The 22,283-nt window shown below is 40.9% G+C and overlaps 1 protein-coding gene across 1 annotated transcript in view; it reads left to right on the top strand.

Annotated features, from left to right (window-relative positions):
• Nucleotides 1-15,855, top strand: part of LOC145408361 (aspartate beta-hydroxylase domain-containing protein 2-like) — a 105,127-nt gene extending 89,272 nt beyond the window's left edge. The window contains exons 3-5 of the mRNA XM_080279086.1: nucleotides 6,105-6,229; nucleotides 13,589-13,737; nucleotides 15,615-15,855. Of these exons, the coding sequence (XP_080135212.1) occupies nucleotides 6,105-6,229; nucleotides 13,589-13,737; nucleotides 15,615-15,847 (507 nt within the window). The 3' untranslated portion in view covers nucleotides 15,848-15,855. The remainder of the gene's footprint in view (nucleotides 1-6,104; nucleotides 6,230-13,588; nucleotides 13,738-15,614) is intronic.
• Nucleotides 15,856-22,283: the final 6,428 nt, after the last annotated feature.

The following is a 22,283-nucleotide window of genomic DNA, read 5'->3' as shown; positions in this document are numbered from 1 at the left end:
GGAGAAGAGACAGAAATTTAAAAAAAGGAGGAGGAATTTTAATATTAACTAAGAAAAATCTAAAAGTCAAGGAAATAAACCTAGATATACCATCACAAGTAGAACTGATTGCAGTAGAGATTGACACATCTGAAGGTAAAGTAATTGTAGCCAATTTGTACATGCCACCCAGATCAAACACATGGGAAAGAGACGAATATGAGGACCTGGCAGAGAGTACAATTCAGAGTATAAGATCATTGCTACATAAAATGGAAGAGAAATCGGAAAGAATTATACTAACTGGGGACTTCAATACAAATATAAATTGGAATACTCTAGATATAAATAGCCAAGAAAGCTGTTGGGACCAAAAGCTCCTGGATCTCGTACAAGAGTTTTTCTTAACGAAACATGTGAGGGAAACCACTAGAAAAAGAGGACTTGATGTACCTTCAGTGCTAGATCTAATATTTACTAGGCAAGAAAATGACATTGACAGTTTAATATATCACCCTCCACTCGGCAAAAGCGATCATGCAGTACTAAATTTAACTTCAGGATAGCATATGACATAGTAAACAGCAATGACAGTTACAAAAAGAGCCTAAACTATAAAAAGGGAAATTATCAAGACCTAAAGAAGTATTTCTTAGAAGTTGATTGGGAAAATGAGCTTCGAGGACAAGATTTAAATGCTGTATATAAAATTTTTGTGAATTTTATGAAATAGGAGTCCAGAAGTACATCCCACAGCCCAAAGAAGCAGATAAGAAAATACAGAAATGGCTCAATACAGAATGTAAAAAATCAAAAGAAAGAAGAGATTTGTTGTGGAATAGATACAGAAGACACAATAGTGAAAGGGCGTATAATAATTACAAACAGGCAAGAAACAACTATACAAGAATAAGGAGGGAAGCCCAAAAACAGTTTGAGGAGGATATAATAAATAAAAGTAGTGATCAACCAAAGCTGTTTTACAGCTATATCAGAAGCAAAACCAAAGTAAAAGATATAATACAATCCATTACGGACGAGGGAATCACTTATACACAAGAGAAAGATATTTGTGAAGCACTAAATAAGAATTTCCAATTAGTTTTTACAGGAGAAAAAAATTTTGAGAGGGACTATGTGGAACACGCATGTCCACACATACTACCAGATATACAAATAGCAGAAAAAGTAATACAGGAGGAGTTAAGTAGATTAGACAGAGGAAAAGCAAGTGGTCTTGATGAAATTTCTTGTTGGGTGTTACAAGAATGTGCAAAGGAGTTAAGTAAACCATTATTTTTAATTTTCAAGAAATCCTTGAGTCAAGGTAAACTACCTGATATTTGGAAAAAAGCAAATATAGTCCCCTTATTCAAGAAAGGAAATAGACAAAATCCTCTCAACTACCGACCAGTATCACTGACCAGTGTTGTAAGCAAAGTATTAGAAAACCTTATAAGAAAAGCTTGGGTAAATCATCTAGAAGAACACAGTATGATAACAGAAAGACAGTTTGGTTTCAGAAAAGGAAAATCATGTGTTACTAATCTGTTGAGCTACTATGACAGAGTAACAAACACAATACAGGAAAGGGAAGGATGGGTGGACAGTATCTATTTAGATTTCAAGAAAGCTTTTGACACAGTACCACACCAAAGACTTTTATGGAAGCTGTACCATCAAGGAGGAATTCGAGGTAAACTGTTTTGTTGGATGCAAGACTTTCTCATAAAAAGAGAAATGAGGACAGTACTAAGAGGAAACTACTCATCATGGAAAGAAGTGACTAGTGGAGTACCACAGGGTTTGGTGCTGGCACCAATCATGTTTTTAGTGTACATAAATGATATAAACAGTAACACTGGAAATGAGAGCTATCTGAATATGTTTGCGGATGATGCAAAAATACAAAGGAGAATTACTAGCACAGACTCTTGTAGGGAGCTACAAGAAGAATTAAATAAACTTCATGAATGGAGTAGTACATGGCAAATGGAATTCAATGTGGACAAGTGTCATGTAATCAAGTTTGGTAAAAGTGGAAAAAGACCTGACTGGGATTATAAGTTAGGAAATAAAACCCTATACACATCAGAAAGAGAGAAAGACCTAGGTGTGATTATCAATAACAGACTATCTCCGGCTGACCACATCAGCGAGAAGGTACGGAACATGTATACACTGCTTGCAAATATGAGAATAGCATTCACATACATAAATGAAGACATGCTAAGAAGGATAATAACATCATTCATTAGACCAACCCTGGAATATGCATCAATAGTCTGGAGTCCTCATCTCAAAAAGCATATAGACAATATTGAAAAAGTTCAAAGGGCCGCTACAAGATGGATACCAAGCTTAAGGGACCTAAGCTACGAAGAAAGACTAAATAAACTGAATCTACCAACACTACAGGAGAGAAGGAAAAGAGGTGACATGATAATGCTATATAAGTGCATATCAGGAAAGGAGAAAATAGACATAAATGATTACTTAACATATGGAGAAGCATCAGCAAGAGGACACTGCAAAAAACTGCATAAGAAGAGAGGTGATAAAGACGTAAGGAAATTCAGTTTCCCAAACAGAGCAATTGATCAATGGAATGCACTACCGAATGAAATAGTGTGTGCCAAAACAATTCACAAATTTAAGGATATGTACGATAAATATGGCTTAAGACACAGGACAGTACGAGCTTGACTCATTCCTGTAAAGATACAATTAGGTAAGAACACACACTTCCCCTCCTCTTCTCCTTCCATCCCCAATTCTTCCCCCCCCATCCCTCCTCCATCCCCTGCCACACCCAGCAGTTTTTTGTTTTAGTTTTTGGCGATTTACTCAAAAACAATTGATGGTATCGAAATTACAAAAAAAAGCACACACACACACACACACACACACACACACACACACACACACACACACACACACACACACACACACACACACACAATCATGGGGAAAGGAAAAATATGGTATTTAAGGTGGCAAATCGGATGAAGAAGGATAATCAGGATATTATAGGTGAGCAGTGTGTGAAGAATGATGAAGGAAGGGTAGTGGTGAACAGTGGGGATATTAAAGATGCGCGGAGACAGCATTATAGCCAGTTGTTGAATGAGGAGTGTGACTGGGACAGGGAAGGTTTGGAACCAGCAGATCCAGAGTTTGGTCCTTGGGCTTTGATTGACGCTGCTACTGTGAGTGAGACAATAGGCAGGATTCATATGGGGAAGGCAGCAGGTATGTCTGGGTTGACTGCCGAAATGCCCAAAGCCTCCTGAGATATGGGGTGAGGTTAGTTATTGACCTGATAAATATAATTATATATGAGTGTGTTGTCCCACATAATTGGTTGAAGAGTGTAATTGTAAATGTGTACAAAGGGAGGGGTGATGCCCTGGAAAGCGGAAATTATAGAGGTATAAAGCTTTTAGATCACATAATGAAGGTAATGGAGACAGTTCTAGAAGGTATGATTAGAGAAAGAGTGAATGTTGATGAGATACAGTTTGGGTTTATGCCAGGCAGGGGAACCACTGATGCCATATTCATTGTTCGACAGCTTCAAGAAAAATATATTGGGAAGAAAAGGGATCTGTATTTTGTTTTTGTTGATTTGGAAAAGGCCGTTAACAGAGTCCCTGGAGAGGTGGTGAAGTGGGCAGTGAGAAAGCTTGGCTTGGAGGAGTGGTTAGTTAGGGTGGTTATGGCCATGTATGTGGGTGCTCGCACCAAGGTAAGAGTGAATGGAGATTTGAATGATGAGTTTTCCGTGAATGTTGGTGTGCATCAGGGGTCAGTTTTGAGTCCCATGTTGTTTATATGGTACTTGAAGCCCTCTCACGTGACTTCAGAAACAGACTCCCATGGGAGATGTTGTATGCTGATGATTTGGTGTTGATTGCGGAGAATGAAAGGGAGGCAGAGGAAAGATTTAGGAAGTGGAGAGATGGTGTGGGGCACAAGGGCGTAAGGGTAAATGCAGGTAAAACAAAAATGATGATATCTAGGGTTGGTGGCGGTACTGTCAAAGACGAGGGAGAGTGGCCATGTGCAGTTTGCCACAAGGGCGTGAGAAGTAATTCCATCTTGTGCAGTGTTTGTGATAAATGGTTGCACAAGAGATGAAGTGGTATAAGAGGTAGACTGCAAGATAATGCTGATTTTATGTGTGCAGCATGTCGGGGAGAGCAGGTGGAGATTGTCAGGCGCGAAAGGATTGAACTTGCTGGTGAGTCTCTTGCGTGTGTAGAAGAGTTTTGTTATTTGGGAGACATGTTATGTGCTGGAGGTGGGGCTGAAGCTGGCTCTGTGACTCAGGTGAGAAGCAGTTATAAGAAGTTCAGGGAACTGTTACCTCTCCTGACATTGAGAGGACTCTCCGTACGTGCTAAGGGGCCTTTGTATGCATGTGTTAGGAGTGTGATGTTGTATGGTAGTGAGACCTGGGGAGTAAAGGAAGAGGATATTCTCAGGCTCAAACATACAGAAATAACAATGATTAGGTGGATGTGCAGTGCATCCCTGCGTGCAGGGCTTGGGGGGGTTGGGTTTACAATGGAAGAGTTGAGAGGTAGGATGGAACTGGAGTGTGTTGGTGTTGTGATGAGGAGAGGTAGATTGAGATGGTTTAGGCATGTGGAGAGGATGGTGGATGATAATTGGGTGCAGAGGGTGAGAAATGTTAATGTTGGTGGTGGGGTTGCGAGGGGTAGACCGAGAAAGACGTGGGACAAGGTCATTAAGTGTGACCCTGAGGGTTAAGGGACTGAACAGGGAGGCTGCAATAGATCGTCAAGCATGGAGAGTTGCCATTAGGTGACCAAGGCTGATGCCTGAAAGCATGTTGGAGCCTTCAAAAATGAACGAATGAATGAACGAACACAAGAAACCATGTGAAATTCTGCAACTCAGCATATGTTTTGCTCTTGCTCAGTATTTGCAGAATTTTGCACTAAGATGGTGGGATGTTATTTGAAGCTGTTTTTACACTTGAACAATTTTATTCTCATATGCATTTCTTCACTTTTACTCATCAGTTTTGTGTGTTTTTATTAGCTTATCTTACAGTATAAACACCAGCAAAGATTATGGTATACAATTTATACCAATAATAACCAATTTCCAAGGGCAAATTTGGCAGTGGAAATTTTTTTCTTTGTGCCCGGGCAGAAACAGCCCTAGGGGGATGAAGGAGGGAAGGGGGGGGAGAAGAGAGGGAATGGAGGGAGGACCAGGAGAGCAGTGTACTCCACCACATTTGTGCTCCAAAGCGCTCCACAAAAGGTTAACTTGGGGCTGGCTTAGGTACCATGAAGCCCTTTAACATGTAAACATACGGCCCTATAATGCGGAATTCTCATAAAGTGGGAGCTTCAGGGCACAATATTCCTGCCTTATGTATATATATTCCTTACTGTATATATATATGTACAGTATATATATCATCATCATCATCAGCCATTACAAGTCCACTGCTGAACAAAGGCTTCCTCAGCCTTCTCCACGAATTCCTTGACTGAGCCAATCTTTGCCACGTTTTCCCTACAAATTTCTCTATCTCATCTCTCCACCCCTTGTCTGATCTTTTTCTGCTATGCATACAGTCTCTTGGTGTCCAGTCAGTCAACCTCTTGCTCCATCGGTTATCCCTTATTCTTGCTACATGGCTTGCCCACCTCCATTTCTGTTCTTTAATAACTTTTATAATATCTTTGACTTTAGTTTGCTTTCTCATCCAAGTTGATCTTTTCCTGTCTCTTAAAGATATTCCCAATATTGACCTTTCCATTGCTCTCTTAGAATGGATTAATTTATTTTCCATTGATTTTGTCAGTTTCCAGGTCTCACAACCATACGTGATAGCTGGAATTATACATTCGTTATATACTTTTCGTTTCATACAAACTGGCAGGCTACTATTCATAATGTCTCTATGTTTACCAAAAGCGTTCCATCCAATTATAATGCTTTTTTTTTGTTTGTTTGTTTGTTTTTTCTCCACTTTATACAATATTTTGCTTTATACAATATATCATATCATTGATGTAGCCAATTGATTATGTGCATGATTAGTGTATGAGTAAACATTGTTTAAGTGTTATGTGTTTCAGTCAGTGTTTGCGGCACTGCAGAACGGAGATCACTCTGGGTGGAAGTTGAATGACATTGAGCGTGGACACTGGTGTGTCTTCCCATTGCTGGACCAGGGCATCATACACCAGGCCAACAGTCACAGGTTAGTCATTGTGTGCAGCCAACCAAAAAAAAATTGACACTTATACATTGCTGTGTATTATGAAACACATGATGAAGAACTTTGAAATATTGTACAGTAAATCCTTGTTGCAAATTGCTTTTTTTTTTTTTTTTTTTTTTTTTTTTTTTTTGCCAGTAAGTCAATAGTAAATTACAGAAAACTTGCATCAAAGATTCCATGCTTCCTAGATAGCTGATTTACCAATTTCCCTCTGTGATACTGTGGAACACATTGCTGAGATGTCTTGAGGACTTCCTGCATTGTTTGTCCTATTTCAGTAAATGTTTTATTCTGTTATGTGACATTAATGTAAATCATTTGTTATCACCCTGAATCTCCCTGTCCAGGGTGGGAAAGGGGGTCCGGATGATAATAATGATGATGATGATGATGATGTTTAGTTAATAAGAAATACCATCTGTAGTCAGGCCTCACCATGCAATGAATCGCTAGAACAATGTACAAAAAGGTCTACCTGGCCTTGCTGAGCTGTCGTGAGAATCATTATAATGATGGCCAGTGCAATCCAACTCCCACATGCAATTATTATTTGCATCCACATTGCCACACACATAAGCCAACAGTCATATGTTTGAGCCAAGATGGCTGTGTGTGTTTTCATGTACAGAACCCCTTTTTAAAGCCTCGACATATGCTTCCTCCATCACGCCACTCCTTTGAAGTCTGCATCCTGATTGGCCGCTTTCATGTGTTTTGCTGCAGCGATCATCACCCCTTATGTTCATCGTGTTACATCGTCTTCCTGCCTGTGCATCGCCATTGGACTACCATTGCTACTGCAGTAGTGTACTGTATTGCAGTGCAAGTGTTCCCTCAACTGTGTAGTGTTCAGTATGAAGTGGATAGATATGATTTAATAGTGAAATACAGTAGCTTGAAACTTAGAATTCATGTCTGGCAAAGGTGCAGTCCCCAGTGGTAAGTGTGGTGCTAGTAAAGGGTCCATTGGAAAGTGTGTTGCAAGTGAAGGGCCCAGTGGAGAGTGCAGTGTCAGTGAAGGCACTGAAGGAAAAGCCAAGAGGGTAAGGTGAAGCATTTCCCTTGAAGTTAAGTAGGACATTGTAAAGTGCCATGTGGCTGAAGAATGGACAAGTAAGATTGCTCACACCCTTAAGATGTCCCAGTCGACTGTGTTGACCATGATCAAGAAGTCTGTGGCAGTCCTCACAGCCGGGAAACAGGTTCCCACCCAGACTGCCATGTGCGTTACACGGACCAGGGAACTGATAAGAGAGGAGATGGAGCGAGTACTTGTGCTGTGGATGAGCAAGAAGAATTATGCTAGGGTGTCCCTAGGTAAGAGCTTTGTCTGTGACAAGGCTGTATCACTCTAGAAGGACCTGAAGGAGAGGGAGGGAGTGGATATTAAAGAGAAGTCAGCAATAGCTGGTTTGATCAAGTCATGGCCCATGCCAGCCTCAGAAAATTATATACAGTAGGTATCATGATGTATGGGGAGGCAACAAATGCAGGCCACATGGCGGCATGGGTTCTTATTAGCCACACCAAAAATATATCCAGTGAGTTGCTGATGGAAATGGAGGAGCAGATGCCACAAGGAGAAGGTGAAGAGGTGGCAGAGGAGGAGGAACTGGCATAAGTGTTGGATCTGAAGACTCTTAAGGAGTTTTTAGGAATGATGGACCATGCCCTTGCATTCATTCAGGAAAAGGATCCAATCAGCCTGGAATGATGCAACATGCTATGCAAATGAGAAGCAGTTGCATATGTAATGCGAGCTACTTTCACACAAGAAACAAGCAACGAGGCAAATGACATTATCATTCTTCCCAGCTAAGACATCCACCAGCATGCAGGAAAAGCTGACTCACTCCATCAGCAGAACATCGATGCATTGCCTTGATTCACCTACCTCCATTTTGTTTGCCTCCTCTTCCTCTTCACTGCCTGACCTTAGGCAAACAACCACCCCTGCAGAGCCAAGCCATCCAATGAACTGATGTTCACTTGCAGTAGACAGTGCCCCATCACAGCAAGGTGCAGGGAAAAATGTGGAGATTTGGTTCCTGGATGGACACTGCTTTTGAGTCTCCCACCCAGTTAAGAAGGGCACCATATTTGGCTCCACATTACTCAATTATTTGGTTATGTGGGTACCACTCAGGGTTTTAAATGGTTTCCTGGGTTACAGGAAACCATTAGGCTTGTCATTCATTGCAGAGCTAGCTGAATTGAAGAGTAATAAAAAGTGACAGGAAGGATGGGAGAAGTAGGTAGCACTGTATCAATAAAACTGTGTAAATGGTTTTTGTGCTTGTTAGGTGGAGGTGAGATTTTTGATAGCAGGAATGAGTTAAACAATGTATGGCTCATTTCACTGGTTGCTTTCTTGGTTGTTGTTCTTTTATGGTTGCCTTTTCCTATATATGGATCTTGCCTTCCCACTGTTTTAGTGAATAATAGGATGATAGTGATAATGATACTGATACTGATCAGTACAGTGAGCACCTTATATACTTTAGTCTAGGCCAATGTTGTGATACAATAATGCTAAAACTTTTAAAGTCAGTACTTTTTTTCATCTCAACTTGGCCCAGTTTTTGTTTTCTGCAGTGTTTCCTGTAGTGGCAAAATAAAACAGTAGTATGACTACTTCCTTTCCATGGCACTCCTTTGTGACCGACATCATATTTTAATTTGCTGTTACAACTAGGCATTCAAGATGGTGATGTGGGAACTTTATGCCATGTTAACCCCTTAACCACGGGGCGTCACTTTCGTGACGCTCGAGAGCAAGGGATCATACGGCGGGGTGTCACTTTTCTGATTCTGTGTTATTTTGAATTCGCCCGGGCTTCTAAGTGGTGGCTTGTATCAGCTATCAGTACTACCAGTGTCCAGCTATACTCAGTTCTGCTAATGTCACTTGTACTCGCATCCACTGTTGACAATTTAGCCATTTTTCTCCTGTCCTTGACTCCCCCCCTCCTTACCTCCCCACCATAACCCTCTCCTGCTGCTTGACCACAAATCCTGGACGGATTTTTCCACTCATTTTATCCATTGAAATGTGCCCCTTGCCCTATTCTTATACCAAATGATATATTAAAGAAAGAGAAAAGGTAATTGATACTGCCATACATCTGGAATGGGCTAATTATCACCTGGCAACACCTCACATGCACTCGTTCGCTAATTTTCCCTGTTTATTTCCCCCTGAAATATGCCGTATGACCTGTTATCATAATAAAAATTTATATAAGAAAGGAAGGGAGAAGCCTAAGTGATATTTACATTCACCTGGAACTACCAAATTTATTATGTATTGTCTAGATTTCCTGCCAATCATTTCTTAGCGTATATATTAGCATCTGTCACCAAGCTGACATTGGCAATCCTTCACTGCCCCTAGGCCACAGCATTCAGTTTACTGTCGTCTTTCAAGGTGAAACCACATCGGATTCGCGCCTGTCCAATTCCTCCGCATTTTAGCCCCATGCAAAGGGCCCTGTGACCTCTACCTCTATTAAACCTCATGTGTAAGGGTAAAGGGCTAAGTGACTCTGCTGTGGAACGTGAACTGGCTAATGTATCGATGATAATGATGGACAGTGACTACAATCTTTCTGGTGACTCTAAAACAGTGCAAGTGGAAATGTAAATACTGTGTAAATAATGCGTAAACAGCAAGTGAAAGCAATGAATAAATATAACTGAACAGTGGAAAATAGTTTTATAAGTTACTGCAAGTGACAGTGCATAACATAGTGTAAATAAAATAGAGAATGTAAATAGAAATGAAAATCTATCTATCTATATACCTAGGCTGCTTCCCCCAAGGAAAGGGAGGTAGCCGAGACAGGACAACACACTCCCCATTTACTCATGCATTCAAACACATTCATTCGCATCTTAGCCCCAAAGGGGAGAACGGACAGATCCTCACCGCACAAGGGTCAACTGCGCAATGCAATCAGTGACATCTGCAGCAGGGCCCGACAGCAGAACTGGTTTACCCCTGCCACATCATAACAGACCCATCCCCTTACCCACACCTGACCTGACTAACTGATCAGACCAAATGCGGGAGAATATCCCCTCAGGGCTGCGACATCACTTATTCATTCACAATTTCTCTCCATTTATTTCTGTCACGCACAGCCACTCTTCCTTGCTCAACAGACATCCCTCTCGCATCCAACGGTCTCTTCACACTGTCCATCCATCCTATTCGTGGTCTTATAAGAATACGAGTATATATACTAGGAGTAATGAAAGTGAAAGTTTTGCTCTAGCATGTATGAATACTTTTTTTTTTTTTTTTTATGTGAGGAAGAAGGAACCAAAGGCAATGAGCCCGCAAAACTGTTCCTTCCAAGAGAAAAACAAAATACAAGAGTGAGCCAAATTCAAGATCCGATCATTTCGAGATGCCTGGACACACTGCGTTTGAAAGACTGGAGATCATAGGAAGCAGGAAATACAGACAGAGGGAGACAGTTCCAGAGTTGACCTGTTGCATAAATGAAAGACTGGGAGTAACGGTTAACTCTTGCATTAGAGAGTTGGACAGAAAAGGGATGAGAGTTTGCTGCTAGACGGGTGCTACGCACCCATCGTAGAAGTGAAGGAATGCATGCAGACAGTTCAGAGGAGCAGTGACCATTGAAGTAGCAATAGAAAAGAAATAAAAGATGCAACAGTGCGGCGAAGAGACAGAGGGTGAAGGGAGTCAGTAAGAGGAGGAGAGTTAATGAGGTGAAAAGCCTTTGACTCCACCCTATTGAGAAGAGCTGTATGTAGGGAGCCTCCCCACATATGAGAGTTGTACTCCACACAGGGGTGGATAAAACCCATGTGTAGAGTCAACAGTTGTGCAGGGATAAAGAAGGAACGGAGTCGGCTTAGCACACCCATCTCTTGGAAGCAGATTTTACAAGAAATGTAATATGATCTTTCCAAGATAAGTCCCGAGTAAATGAAACCCCAAGCATGTTCAAGGATGATGCAGGATTAAGCTGAATATTATAAAACATTAGTGGGTATACCTGTGGAAGATTTTGTCGGGTTCATAGGTGCAAAAACTGAGTCTTTGATACATTAAAAACAGCCAGATTATTTTTACCCCAGTTAGAGATATGAGCCATGTCAGACATTAGGTGTGCCATAGCCTCATCCCTTTTAGTTGAAGTAACTGCTGAGATGGACGTTGCGGGAATCGAATGGAAAAGTGAAGGGTGGAGTCATCAGTGTATGAGTGGTTAGGGTTAGATGTACAGCTTAGAAGGTCATTGATGAATAAAAGGAAGAGAGTTGTTGATAGGACAGAGACCTGAGGAACACCATTGTTAATAGATCTAAGAGAAGAACGATGGGTGTCTACAACAGCGGCTATAGAACGACCAGAAAGGATGCTGGAGACGAAGGCACAGATAGAAGGATAGAAACCGTAAGAGGGCAGTTTGGAAATTAAAGATTTATGCCAGACTCAATCGAAAGCCTTTGAGATGCCAAGTGCAATGGCAAAGCTTTCACCAAAGTCCCGAAAAGAAGATGACCAGGAGTCTGAAAGGTAGGTGAGAAGATCGCCTGTGGCACATCCCTGTAGGAACCCATACTGACGATCAGAAAGAAGGTTGTGATAGGAAAGATGCTTTAAAATTTTTCTATTAAGAACAGACTCAAAAACTTTTGAGATACAGGATGTTAAAGCAATCGGACGATTGTTAGAGGGTTGGGAATGGTCACCCTTCTTTGGGACCGGCTGAATGAGAGCAAACTTCCAGCAAGATGGAAAGGTACAAGTTGATAGACTAAGGCGAAAGAGTTTGCCTAGGCAGGGTGTAAGCACAGAAGCATAGTTCTTGAGAACAACAGGAGGGACTCCATCAGGCCCATATGCCTTATTAGTATTGAGGCCTGTGATGGCAGAAAATACATCAGCTGAATAAATTTTAATATCAACCATGAGGAAGTTAGAGGGGGGGAAGTGATGGAGGAACAGCACCGGAATCGTCTAGGTTGGAATTGGAGGAGAAAGTCTGAGCAAAGAGATCTGCTTTATCAGTAGAAGAAATTGCTACAGAGCCATCAGAGTAGAAAAGAGGAGGGAAGAATGATGAGGTAAAGTTGTTAGAAAGGTTTTTGGCAAGGTGCCAGAAGGAGCAGGAAGAATTCGAGTTAGAGAGTTGAGAGCATTTAGTATGGATGAAATTATTTTTAGCAGAGCGAAGAACAGACTTAGCACGATTCCGGGCAGAAATGTAAAGATGATGTGATTCAGGGGTGGGTTGGGTCCGGTACCTTTTATAGGCCCTCTCCTTGTTGTGGACAGCATTAGAACAAGCGTGATTAAACAAAGGCTTTTGTGCATTAGTCAAAGGATATGAGAAAGGAATGTATGCTTCCATGCCCGAGAGAATAACCTCCGTAATGCGCAAGGCACACCCAGATGGCTCCCGGCCATGGAAGCAATAATCATTCCAGGGAAAATCAAAGAAGTACTGCCTGAGGGCCTCCCAATCCGCAGCTCCAAAGTGCCACAGACGACGTTTCTTTGGAGGGTCCGCAGGCCGTACCGGAGCGATAGGACAGGTTAAGGTGATAAGGTTGTGATCGGAGGAGCCCAACGGAGAGAAAAGATTAACAGTGTAAGCAGAAGGATTAGTTGTAAGGAAGAGGTCAAGTATGTTGGAGCTCTCTCCAAGGTGGTCAGGGATACGGGTAGGGTGCTGTACAAGCTGCTCTAGGTCATTAAGGATAGAAAAGGTGTAGGCTTGTTCACCAGGTGGATCAGTGAAAGGAGAGGAGAGCCAAAGGTGGTGGTGAACATTGAAATCTCCTAAAATGGAGATTTCAGAGAAAGGAGAAGTGGATAGAATATGTTCCATCGTAGAAGTAAGATAGTCAAATAATTTTTGATAGTCAGTAGAATTAGGAGATAAGTAAACAGCACAGATATATTTAGTCAGAGTATGACATGAAAACCAAAGCCAGAGTATAGAGAATTCAGAAGAATCTAGTTCAGGAACACAAGAGGAAGATAAGTTGTTGCGTATATATACACAACAGCCACCTTTGGCTTTGAAATGAGTATAGAGAAAGTAGGAGGATACAGAAAAGGGTTTGCTGTCAGTTGCCTTGGACAGCTGAGTCTCAGTTAGAAAAAGAAGGTGAGGTTTAGAGCAGGAGAGGTGGTGCTCAACAGAGCGAAAGTTAGAGGAAAAGCCACGAATGTTGCAGAAATGAAGAAGAAGAGAGTCAGACAATGGTTCCAGGCATCCTGAGTCGTCACCGGGAGAGGGGCAGAATTTATGGGACACTATAGATGATACAAAGTTTACCCCCCTCCACCAGGTGTCCAAACACTGCTGCCCTGCTGCAATCACTGCCGCCTGCCATGACTGATTGTGTGTTTGGTAATGCCAGCTTCAGTTGTCTCTACCCCGACTCACTTATCTCACCCCACCACGGACCTTCCAACATCAGGTTACGTTGCCACTTAGGTGAGAGAGTTACTCTGTCTGTCCAACATCTAGTTATTTACTTCCCCATTTTCAGAATCTCCAAGGCCTGGGACTAGCCTCCTCAGTCCAGACATATAAAGTGAAAGTTACTAGTCGCTGGCCCTTGAATATGTGTACATTTAATCTCAGCTACCCTTTGGCCTTAGACCTGTGTGGCACATCTGATTTAGGTGCCTTAACAAGGTATCCATTGTGCCTACCATCCAGTACAGTAAAGAGTACCATCTAAACAAAGGCTGTAATCTCACAGGGTTGCAAGGCTTTTGAGCATTTTGTTCTTGAGTGATTAGTGGTGTATACAAAGTATTAATCACTTCAGTGGTGTGATATCTTTTAATTTTATTCTTGCTTTCTCCAGATTTTTTTTTTAGATTTTTTTTTTTATATGTATAAACAAGAGAATGAATGGTCACTTCCAAATCTAGTAAAATCATCTGGAGGTAGCAAGAAGAAAATGAAAGATGTCTTCAGTTTGAGGAAGACCTCCTGTGGCTGTTGTGGCCTTAGACTCATATAAATGTGAACTTATTGAACTGCAAGCTAAAATGGCTTTTCTGGAGTTCATCCTCCACCTTTCAGGCGATAGTGAGGCACATGAGGAATGCTTGTGTAACCAGACAATGGAGCTGCCTAGTTATATCGGTGCCTCCGTGTGAAGACATCTCTCTTCAACACATCCTCTGATTTAAATTTAAAAAAAAAAAAAAAATCACTATCATTTCCAAACATAGCATCAGTCCTTCTTCATTTTGCCTGATGAATGGCCATGGAGAAAAATATGGTAGTTGAAGGAGCTAAATCATAGACTGAAGTAGATGGATGAAGTATGCACAGAGATGCACATAACAAGTATGACACCCCATTATTAACCTCATAGTTGACTGAGTAATGATCCTTCATGTGTACAAACAGTGTATCTGACAGAAAAAAGAATCTACAAATGGCTTTGCTTGAGGTGGAACCAGGATTTCAGAAGCTTGGATGAGGTGTCAGTGATTGTGAGGCCTATTTCATTGAGGATGCTGTCTGATGGTTTTACTTCGGTGTGCATTCCTTCATTGTTTCTAAAATCTACATCACCCCTTCTGTCAGTTGGAACTTAGGGTTAGGATGATATGATAAAATGATGCTGATGGTGATATGGTGATGATGACAGTAGTCCTATATCCTCTCTCAGTCAGTCATTGCACTCTTTATCTTTGTTATTGGGTGATGAAAAAAAAAAAAAAATGCATTTTTCTATTACAACAGTAGTTGTTCATTCCATTTTTAGCAATTCGTTGACCTTTGTTTGTTATCTGTGATTCATGTTATTACTGGCAGATTCTTGTATGAGGCTTCTGAATCCTTTTATGTTTTCATTAGATTATCATCTATTTGTGGATCTTACCCACCCCTTTTGCATATAATGGGAAATTGGGCGATGATGATGATGATAGGGTTAGTCATGTTGTCATTTGTATCAGTGTAATGACCCACGTTCAAAAAGATGGCTAATCCATGTTGATTCATTTCCTATTGCTGCATCATACCCACTCATTTGAAATACAGGTATAGGGTAGGAAATTAGGTTAGGAAGATGATGACAGTAATGATGGTGATGGTCATTACTGTTATATTATGGTTGCAGTTGTTGTGGTCCCAAACTTAATTAGATTTGATGAAATTGGTGGTGGCAGTGTTGGTGTTGGTGTTCTGTTGATAAAGGCAATAAAGACAAAGCTTTTGATAATAATGTTGATAATGTTGAACTGGGTGATACTGGTGGTGCTGATGAGTGATAATGATAAGCTGCTGCTGCTGATGATAGTAAAACTGATAACAGTGATGACCACTGATCTTTACCTCCTGCCTAGGTCTGGAGATCCCCAAAGGCTGCTGGCTGGAGGTGGCTGGCAGACAGCACCAATGGGAGGCAGGGCAGTGTTTACTCTTTGATGACTCCTTCCTTCACACTGCTTCCTATGCTCCCACACCCCCTGGTGCCCCACAGAATAACCCTAGAGCTGTGTTTATGCTGGACCTATGGCATCCTGACCTCACAGCACTGGAAAAGGAAGCACTGAGGCACCTTTGTTCTCCAAGCTAAAGGAAGTGTTAGTCCACAGTAACATTTCATTGAAGGGCATTTCACTGGGCATGCTGTTAGTAGTTCTCCAACTTATGTACTTTCCCTTTAGTTTCTGGACCCATCCCCATGGTGCTGAAGAGAAGGGCCTTCCAGTGGTGGCACCCATTCAACTGGGTAGTGGAGCTGCCCAGTTATATAAATGCCCCTCAGTTCCTTCCCTCCCCCAAAAAGAGGATGGTTGACTGAGGAGAAGGGAATCTTTAGCCATCAGTCTCCTGGGTTTACATATATGTGAGCCCAGGACAACAACAAAAGCTCACCATAGCTGAAGGTGGTTATAGGCTCATGATGATGATGTTGATTAATGGAGTCAGCTGAGAATGAGGTTAAGAATAAAGTTAAGGAATGTATGCAGAATGCTTCATGGGGATGAAATGAAGGACCGTAGGTCAGGTTAAGCAGTGAATTTTCCTGATTTCATTACCATTTTTTTTCCCTCCTGATTGATGGTAATGAATTACTCAGCTTAATCTTGTGTGTATTGTGTAGTGAACTTTCTCATTGTAAATATGCAAGCAGGTTTGTATCTGCAACAGAGTTATGGTTATGTATGATGATTGTTCAGCTCAAGGTTGTGTTAAACATGTAACAGATTGTCTCCAATTAAGCGGTAATGCTTTGAGTATTGATTTATAGTTGCCTATCACTGGGGTAGATGTTGTTTGAAGTGGGTAATGAGCTTTCTCCAAGCTCACTGGAAAAAATTTGTTTACAGGTTTATGGTTGTGTTTAGTGATGATTGCCCAACTCAGGGTTTTATGAATCATGATAATCTTTCTTCATCGTAGTGCACAGTTATTTTTTTATTGGTTTTTAGTTATGTTTTGCCCAGGTAAAAGTTTGTGAATCAGGAAGCAAACTTTCTTCATCACATTTGTAAGAACATATTGGGAGTGAGTAAGGCATCTGGGAAAATCCTCTCCCCTCACACCCATTGAGAGGTGTCCTTAGATATAATTCTTATAGTTTGAAGCAAAGATTTAAACTCAGAATGATGGGCTGATGATTCTAATTGGTTTTGAAATCCAAGAAATAGCATTCCTTTTGTTAGTTAATGGTAGCTTATAAATACCATCAAATAAAATGTACTGCATCTGATGTCAAAGACAGTTATATTGTAATCAAGATGTTAATAACTTCTCTTATGTCTTTCTTTCCTTCATTCTTTCCTCTTCCTTTTGGCTACGTGTGACTCGACACTGAGTGACAAGCCAACTGGTTTCCTGTACACCTGGAAACCATTTAATATGCTGGGTGGTAACCATATAACCAAATTATGGCATCTGGGGGTTTAATGGATAATTATGGTGCTTCAATGAGAGTGGTCCAGTGCATGTTTAATTCCAAGGGGTGGATGGAGTTTATTGTTCACATAATGCCACTCAGGGATGAGTGAGGCTGGTCACGCTCATCTTAAATATGAGGACCAACTTGCCTAGCCCCGAGCTTCTGCGCATCTCATGGGGCAACACTGGATTAGAAGATGAATGAGTTAATTTATTATTCCTTCAGTCCATATCCCCTTTGGCCCTTTTCCTCACAGAACCACAAATCTCACCCTCTACCGATATATCTCCATTTTGTTTTCCCGGTTACCATCTCCTTACAAACTTTCGAAACAAGGGCGGCACCTGTTGTTATATCAAATTCCAATATGCAGTTGATACTATTTTAAACTTCACTTCATCCAGTTTTGATTACTCATTATATAAATTAAATTGCCAAAACATTACCAAATATATCTGTGTAGTTTATCGTTCCCCCAATGCTTCTTCGGAACCCAGTGTATTTGATTCCATATCCACTTAGTTGAGTATCCTTGACCTTGCCCTTGGCAATGAAATTACCATTTTGGGTGATTTTAACATACACAATGTTGAATGGTTATTGCATTCTGCCCGGACTGACGATGCTGGTCTAGAATGCGAGCTGTTTGCGAAATCGTTTAATCTCACCCAGTTGGTAAAGCAACCAACCAGAATACCTGATATACCTGACCATAATGCCCATCTCTTGGATTTATTCTTGACAAATAATCCAGATCAATACAGGATAGAGGTACTGTCACCACTTGGATCCTCTGACCACAATCTCATCAAAGCCTCACTAGTTAACCCTCCTACACCTCCCCATTCCGAACCTGTCAGGGTGACCCGATGGCACTTTGACAGGGCAGACTGGGATGGATTTAGAAATTATCTTGCTGATGTTCCATGGCAGTCTTTCTTCTCTAGTGATCCCAATACTACCCAGTCCCACATTTGCAACTTAATACTAGCTGGTATGGATTTATTCATACCAAGTCAACAGTTCACTAAAAGATCAAACTCTCCAAAATGGTTTGATGGCAATTGTGCCAGAGCAACAGCCCAAAAGTCATTAGCATATAACTCTTACTTAAAATCAAAAACATCTGAATCACTCTCCCAATTTAAAATTGCTAGAAATCATGCAAAAGCTGTATTAAATCTATCTAAATCAAACTTTCTTCAAAAGCAAGCATCAAAACTACTTAACAACCCTAATGACAATAGAATATTCTGGTCAACTCTTAATTCTTTCAATAATAACTTTAACAAGTCATCTTCCATTCCCCCACTAAAATCTTCAGATGGCAATATTACAAATGATCCACGTGGGAAAGCAGATATCTTTGCTAGTACCTTTGCAAGAAACTCTACCATAGATGATACCAGCCAGAATGTCTCAGTACTGGAACTTGATTCTCCCGAAATTGCCCCACTTAAAATACAGACAAGATTCGTAAAATCCATCCTAGACAATTTACCTACCAACAAAGCTCCAGGCCCAGATGGAATTCCTCCAATTGTTTTGAAAAAGTGTTCCCCTGAACTTGCCTCTGTCCTAGCCAAATTATTCAGACTATGCATACGTACTTCTTTATTCCCAAATTCATGGAAAGAAGCCAATATCCACCCAGTTCCGAAGAAAGGAAGTTCGTCTGACCCCTCCAATTACAGACCAATAGCTGTCACATCTTCTCTTGGTAAGGTATTTGAAACTTTAATTAATAAGCATATTGTTAAACATCTTGAATCCAACAACTTAATTAGTGATAGACAATACGGTTTTCGCCACGAAAGATCCACCATTGACATACTCAATCTCTTAACTCATACCATCCATCAATCAATTGATCTTTTTGGAGAAACTCATGCAGTAGCTCTTGATATCTCTAAAGCTTTCGACAGAGTATGGCACTGTTCCCTGCTGTCCAAACTCCCTTGCTATGGACTAACGTCTTTTGTTCCTTTGATTTCTTCTTATCTTAGTGACAGGAAAATAAGAGTAAAAGTAGATGATGTATATTCGAATTTCCACTCGGTTAACGCTGGCGTGCCGCAGGGATCAGTTCTGGCGCCAACCCTATTTCTGGTTCATATTAATGATCTCTTATCTGCCACTCACAATCCCGTTCACTCATATGCAGATGACTCAACACTACATAGTTCATTCACACTCAGACATCCATTTACAAAGTCTAATATCTCTACCTCTCAACTCAGTACAGCCATCTCCATAAATCAAGATCTAGCTACAATCAGTGAATGGGGACAAAACAACCTTGTCTCTTTTAATGCTAGTAAAACTAAATATATACAGTTTACTAATAGACAGATATTGCCAGATTCATACATTACCTTCAGTGCTACTAATATTCCCATCTCCAAAAGTATTGAAATTCTTGGTGTCTCACTTAACAGTGTCCCCAGCTGGACCTCTCATGTCAGATCACTTGCTAAGGCCGCCTCAAAGAAACTTGGATTATTGTACAGAGTCCGTAACTTCTTCGCCGATGAGCAGTTAGCTATAATTTATAAGAGTCATGTGCGCTCTCAGCTTGAATATTGCTCACCCTTGTGGAATGGTTGTGGAGAGGTTGCATTGAGACAACTGGACAAAATTCAGAATAAAGCTGTTAGAATCATTAACAACCCTGCCATTACATATAAACTACCTCCCCTGCAAGTAAGAGGGAAAGTTGCCTCCCTTGCATTATTTTACAGATATTTTTTTGGCAAGTGCTCAGACAAGGTTGTGTCCATGGTGCCGCCTCTCCATGCCTTCCCTCGTGCTACACGGGCATCTGGTAGCGCTCATGACTGGAATGTCACTCAACCATATTGCAGAACTTCTGCCTATCAGAATTCTTTCATTCCCCGAACTGCATCTCTCTGGAACTCACTTCCCCAGAGTTGTTTTCCTCCAAATTTCAACCCACAACTGTTCAAGTCTAACTGTTACAGATATTTTATGAATGGAGGACAGCAGTAGTCTGGTGTATGGATTATTTTTTTTTCCCCCATTTGTTTTTCCTTCCTCCGTTCTGTTATTTAAAAAAAAAAAAAAAATTCCATGCATTAAAATTCATGAAATAGCGACTGCTGATGTGGAACTTTCCATTAAGAAAATGGAGAGGTCCAATAAAATTAATATTGAACTTGGCTGTAGTGCTTATATAAAACTAATTTAAGCTCATAAAATTTTGTTTGTGTTGTTAATCCATGGCAGCAATGAAGTTAAGTTTATGTTGATAATTTAGTGAAGGAATAAATTGTGTGGGGGCATTCACCATCCACTCACTGGATGTAGTGCTGCTTTGGATGTCTGCCCTCTCCTGTCTTCCTTCCTTCCTGATCTGTCTTTCTCTCCTTCATTCTTTTCTCATCCTTCTGCCTATGGGTGACTTTACACTCTGTCTTCTGTCTTTCTTTCCTTCATTCCTTCCTCTTCCTTCTGCCTATGGGTGACTCTACTCAGAGTGACAAGACAAATGGTTTCCTGCACACCAGGAAACCATTTACTATGCTGGTTGGTAACCATATAGCCAAATTATGCCGCCTGGTGGTTATGTGGGTACAGTAATTAAAGCACTCCAGTCAGATTGAGCCTGTGGAGGTTGATATCCAGGGGATGGTTGGGATTTATTGCTCACAAAATGCCACTCAGGGAGGAGTGAAGTTGGTCACTCATCTTAAATGTCAGGACAAATTTGCCTAGCCCCAGGCTCCTATGCTTCTCAAGGGGCAACATAGGATTGGATGGTGTATGAATGGATGGATAAATTGTAGTTTCAATGGTAATTCATGTAAATGATTAAAGTAGTAAGTGGCCACTCCAAACAAACTCAGAGGGATTCACCATTTTTCACAGTGTGGAAAAGGCCATTGGAGTGTAAACATCCCAGGACAGTAGATTCACTCTGCTGCTCTATAATACTGTCCACTGTGTCCAGAAGAAATGCCATTCCAGCGGTCTGTTCATCGTCATATTCACAGTCAGCATGGAAAAGGCCATTGGAGTGTAAACATCCCAGGACAGTACTGTAGATTCGCTCTGCTGCTCTATAATACTGTTCCTTGTGTCCAGAAGAAATGCCATTCCAGCTGTCTGTCCATCGTCATTCGGGGTTCAACTTCATAAATAACCACTTGTTAGTCAAAGAGCTCAATCATTTCAGTATTTGTTGGCCATTAAATTTGAGTGAATTACCAAAGTTAGAATATGAAGCGATCGAGAAAGGTGAGTCGGCCAGTCATATTCAATCTCACAAAAAGTTTATATCATCTTTAAATCCCCACAAAAAATTACTACAGCATGATTGAGATGGAAAGATAGATTGCACTAGGTTGTGTGGGTAGTTGAGCTTCCAGACCATCTCCACATACTTGCATAGTAATGCTTTGTCTACATATTTATAGTTATTAACCCTCTCGAATTCTTTTGATGCAACCTGCATCAAACAGCTTCTGAGTACTGCATGACCCCCATGGGCTGACCCAGACCTTATGTGCCACACACCTCGCACTCATGTGCGCATCATTGGAAAATGTTTACATTCAACGTTCTCCCCTACCCTTATTTATAACTGTATTGTTATGATATTGCTGCATGTTATAAATGAATAAATTATCTTCCTAATGAATGAAAAAAAAAAGAAGAGAGGGAATAAATTACCATATTTTATCATTCACTTATTTATTCAGTCCTCACTTCTCACAGATATGTAAACATTTAGTCAATGCTTGTTGAGAGAAAGTTGTAAAGCATTTCTTTGTGACACTACCCAGAAAGGTCTCTACTCCTGTTTATCTAGAGTGCTATGTGTATGTCTAAGCGCCACAGAACCAGAGTAATATATTAGTGAGTGGTCAAGAGACCAACCTACCACGTACAGTCCAAAGAGACCAAGTGTATGAACAGTGTCACCACGGTTATGTGATATTCTCTCGTGTATTAACTCAGGTGTAAACACAGTGCCCATGTGATATGTTATGCTAATATTAATTAACCTGTCACTTTACCCCATCCATATTCAGTGTATCTTTGTATGTATATTGTAAGGGAATTGAACTAAGACAATAGATGTGTT

This window comes from Coenobita brevimanus, chromosome 77, assembly GCF_032717465.1.
Source record: "Coenobita brevimanus isolate Jiangsu-jjx chromosome 77, ASM3271746v2, whole genome shotgun sequence".
Classification (NCBI taxonomy): domain Eukaryota; kingdom Metazoa; phylum Arthropoda; class Malacostraca; order Decapoda; family Coenobitidae; genus Coenobita; species Coenobita brevimanus.
Note: the sequence above shows the minus strand (reverse complement) of the source record. Positions and strands in the feature narration are given on the sequence as shown.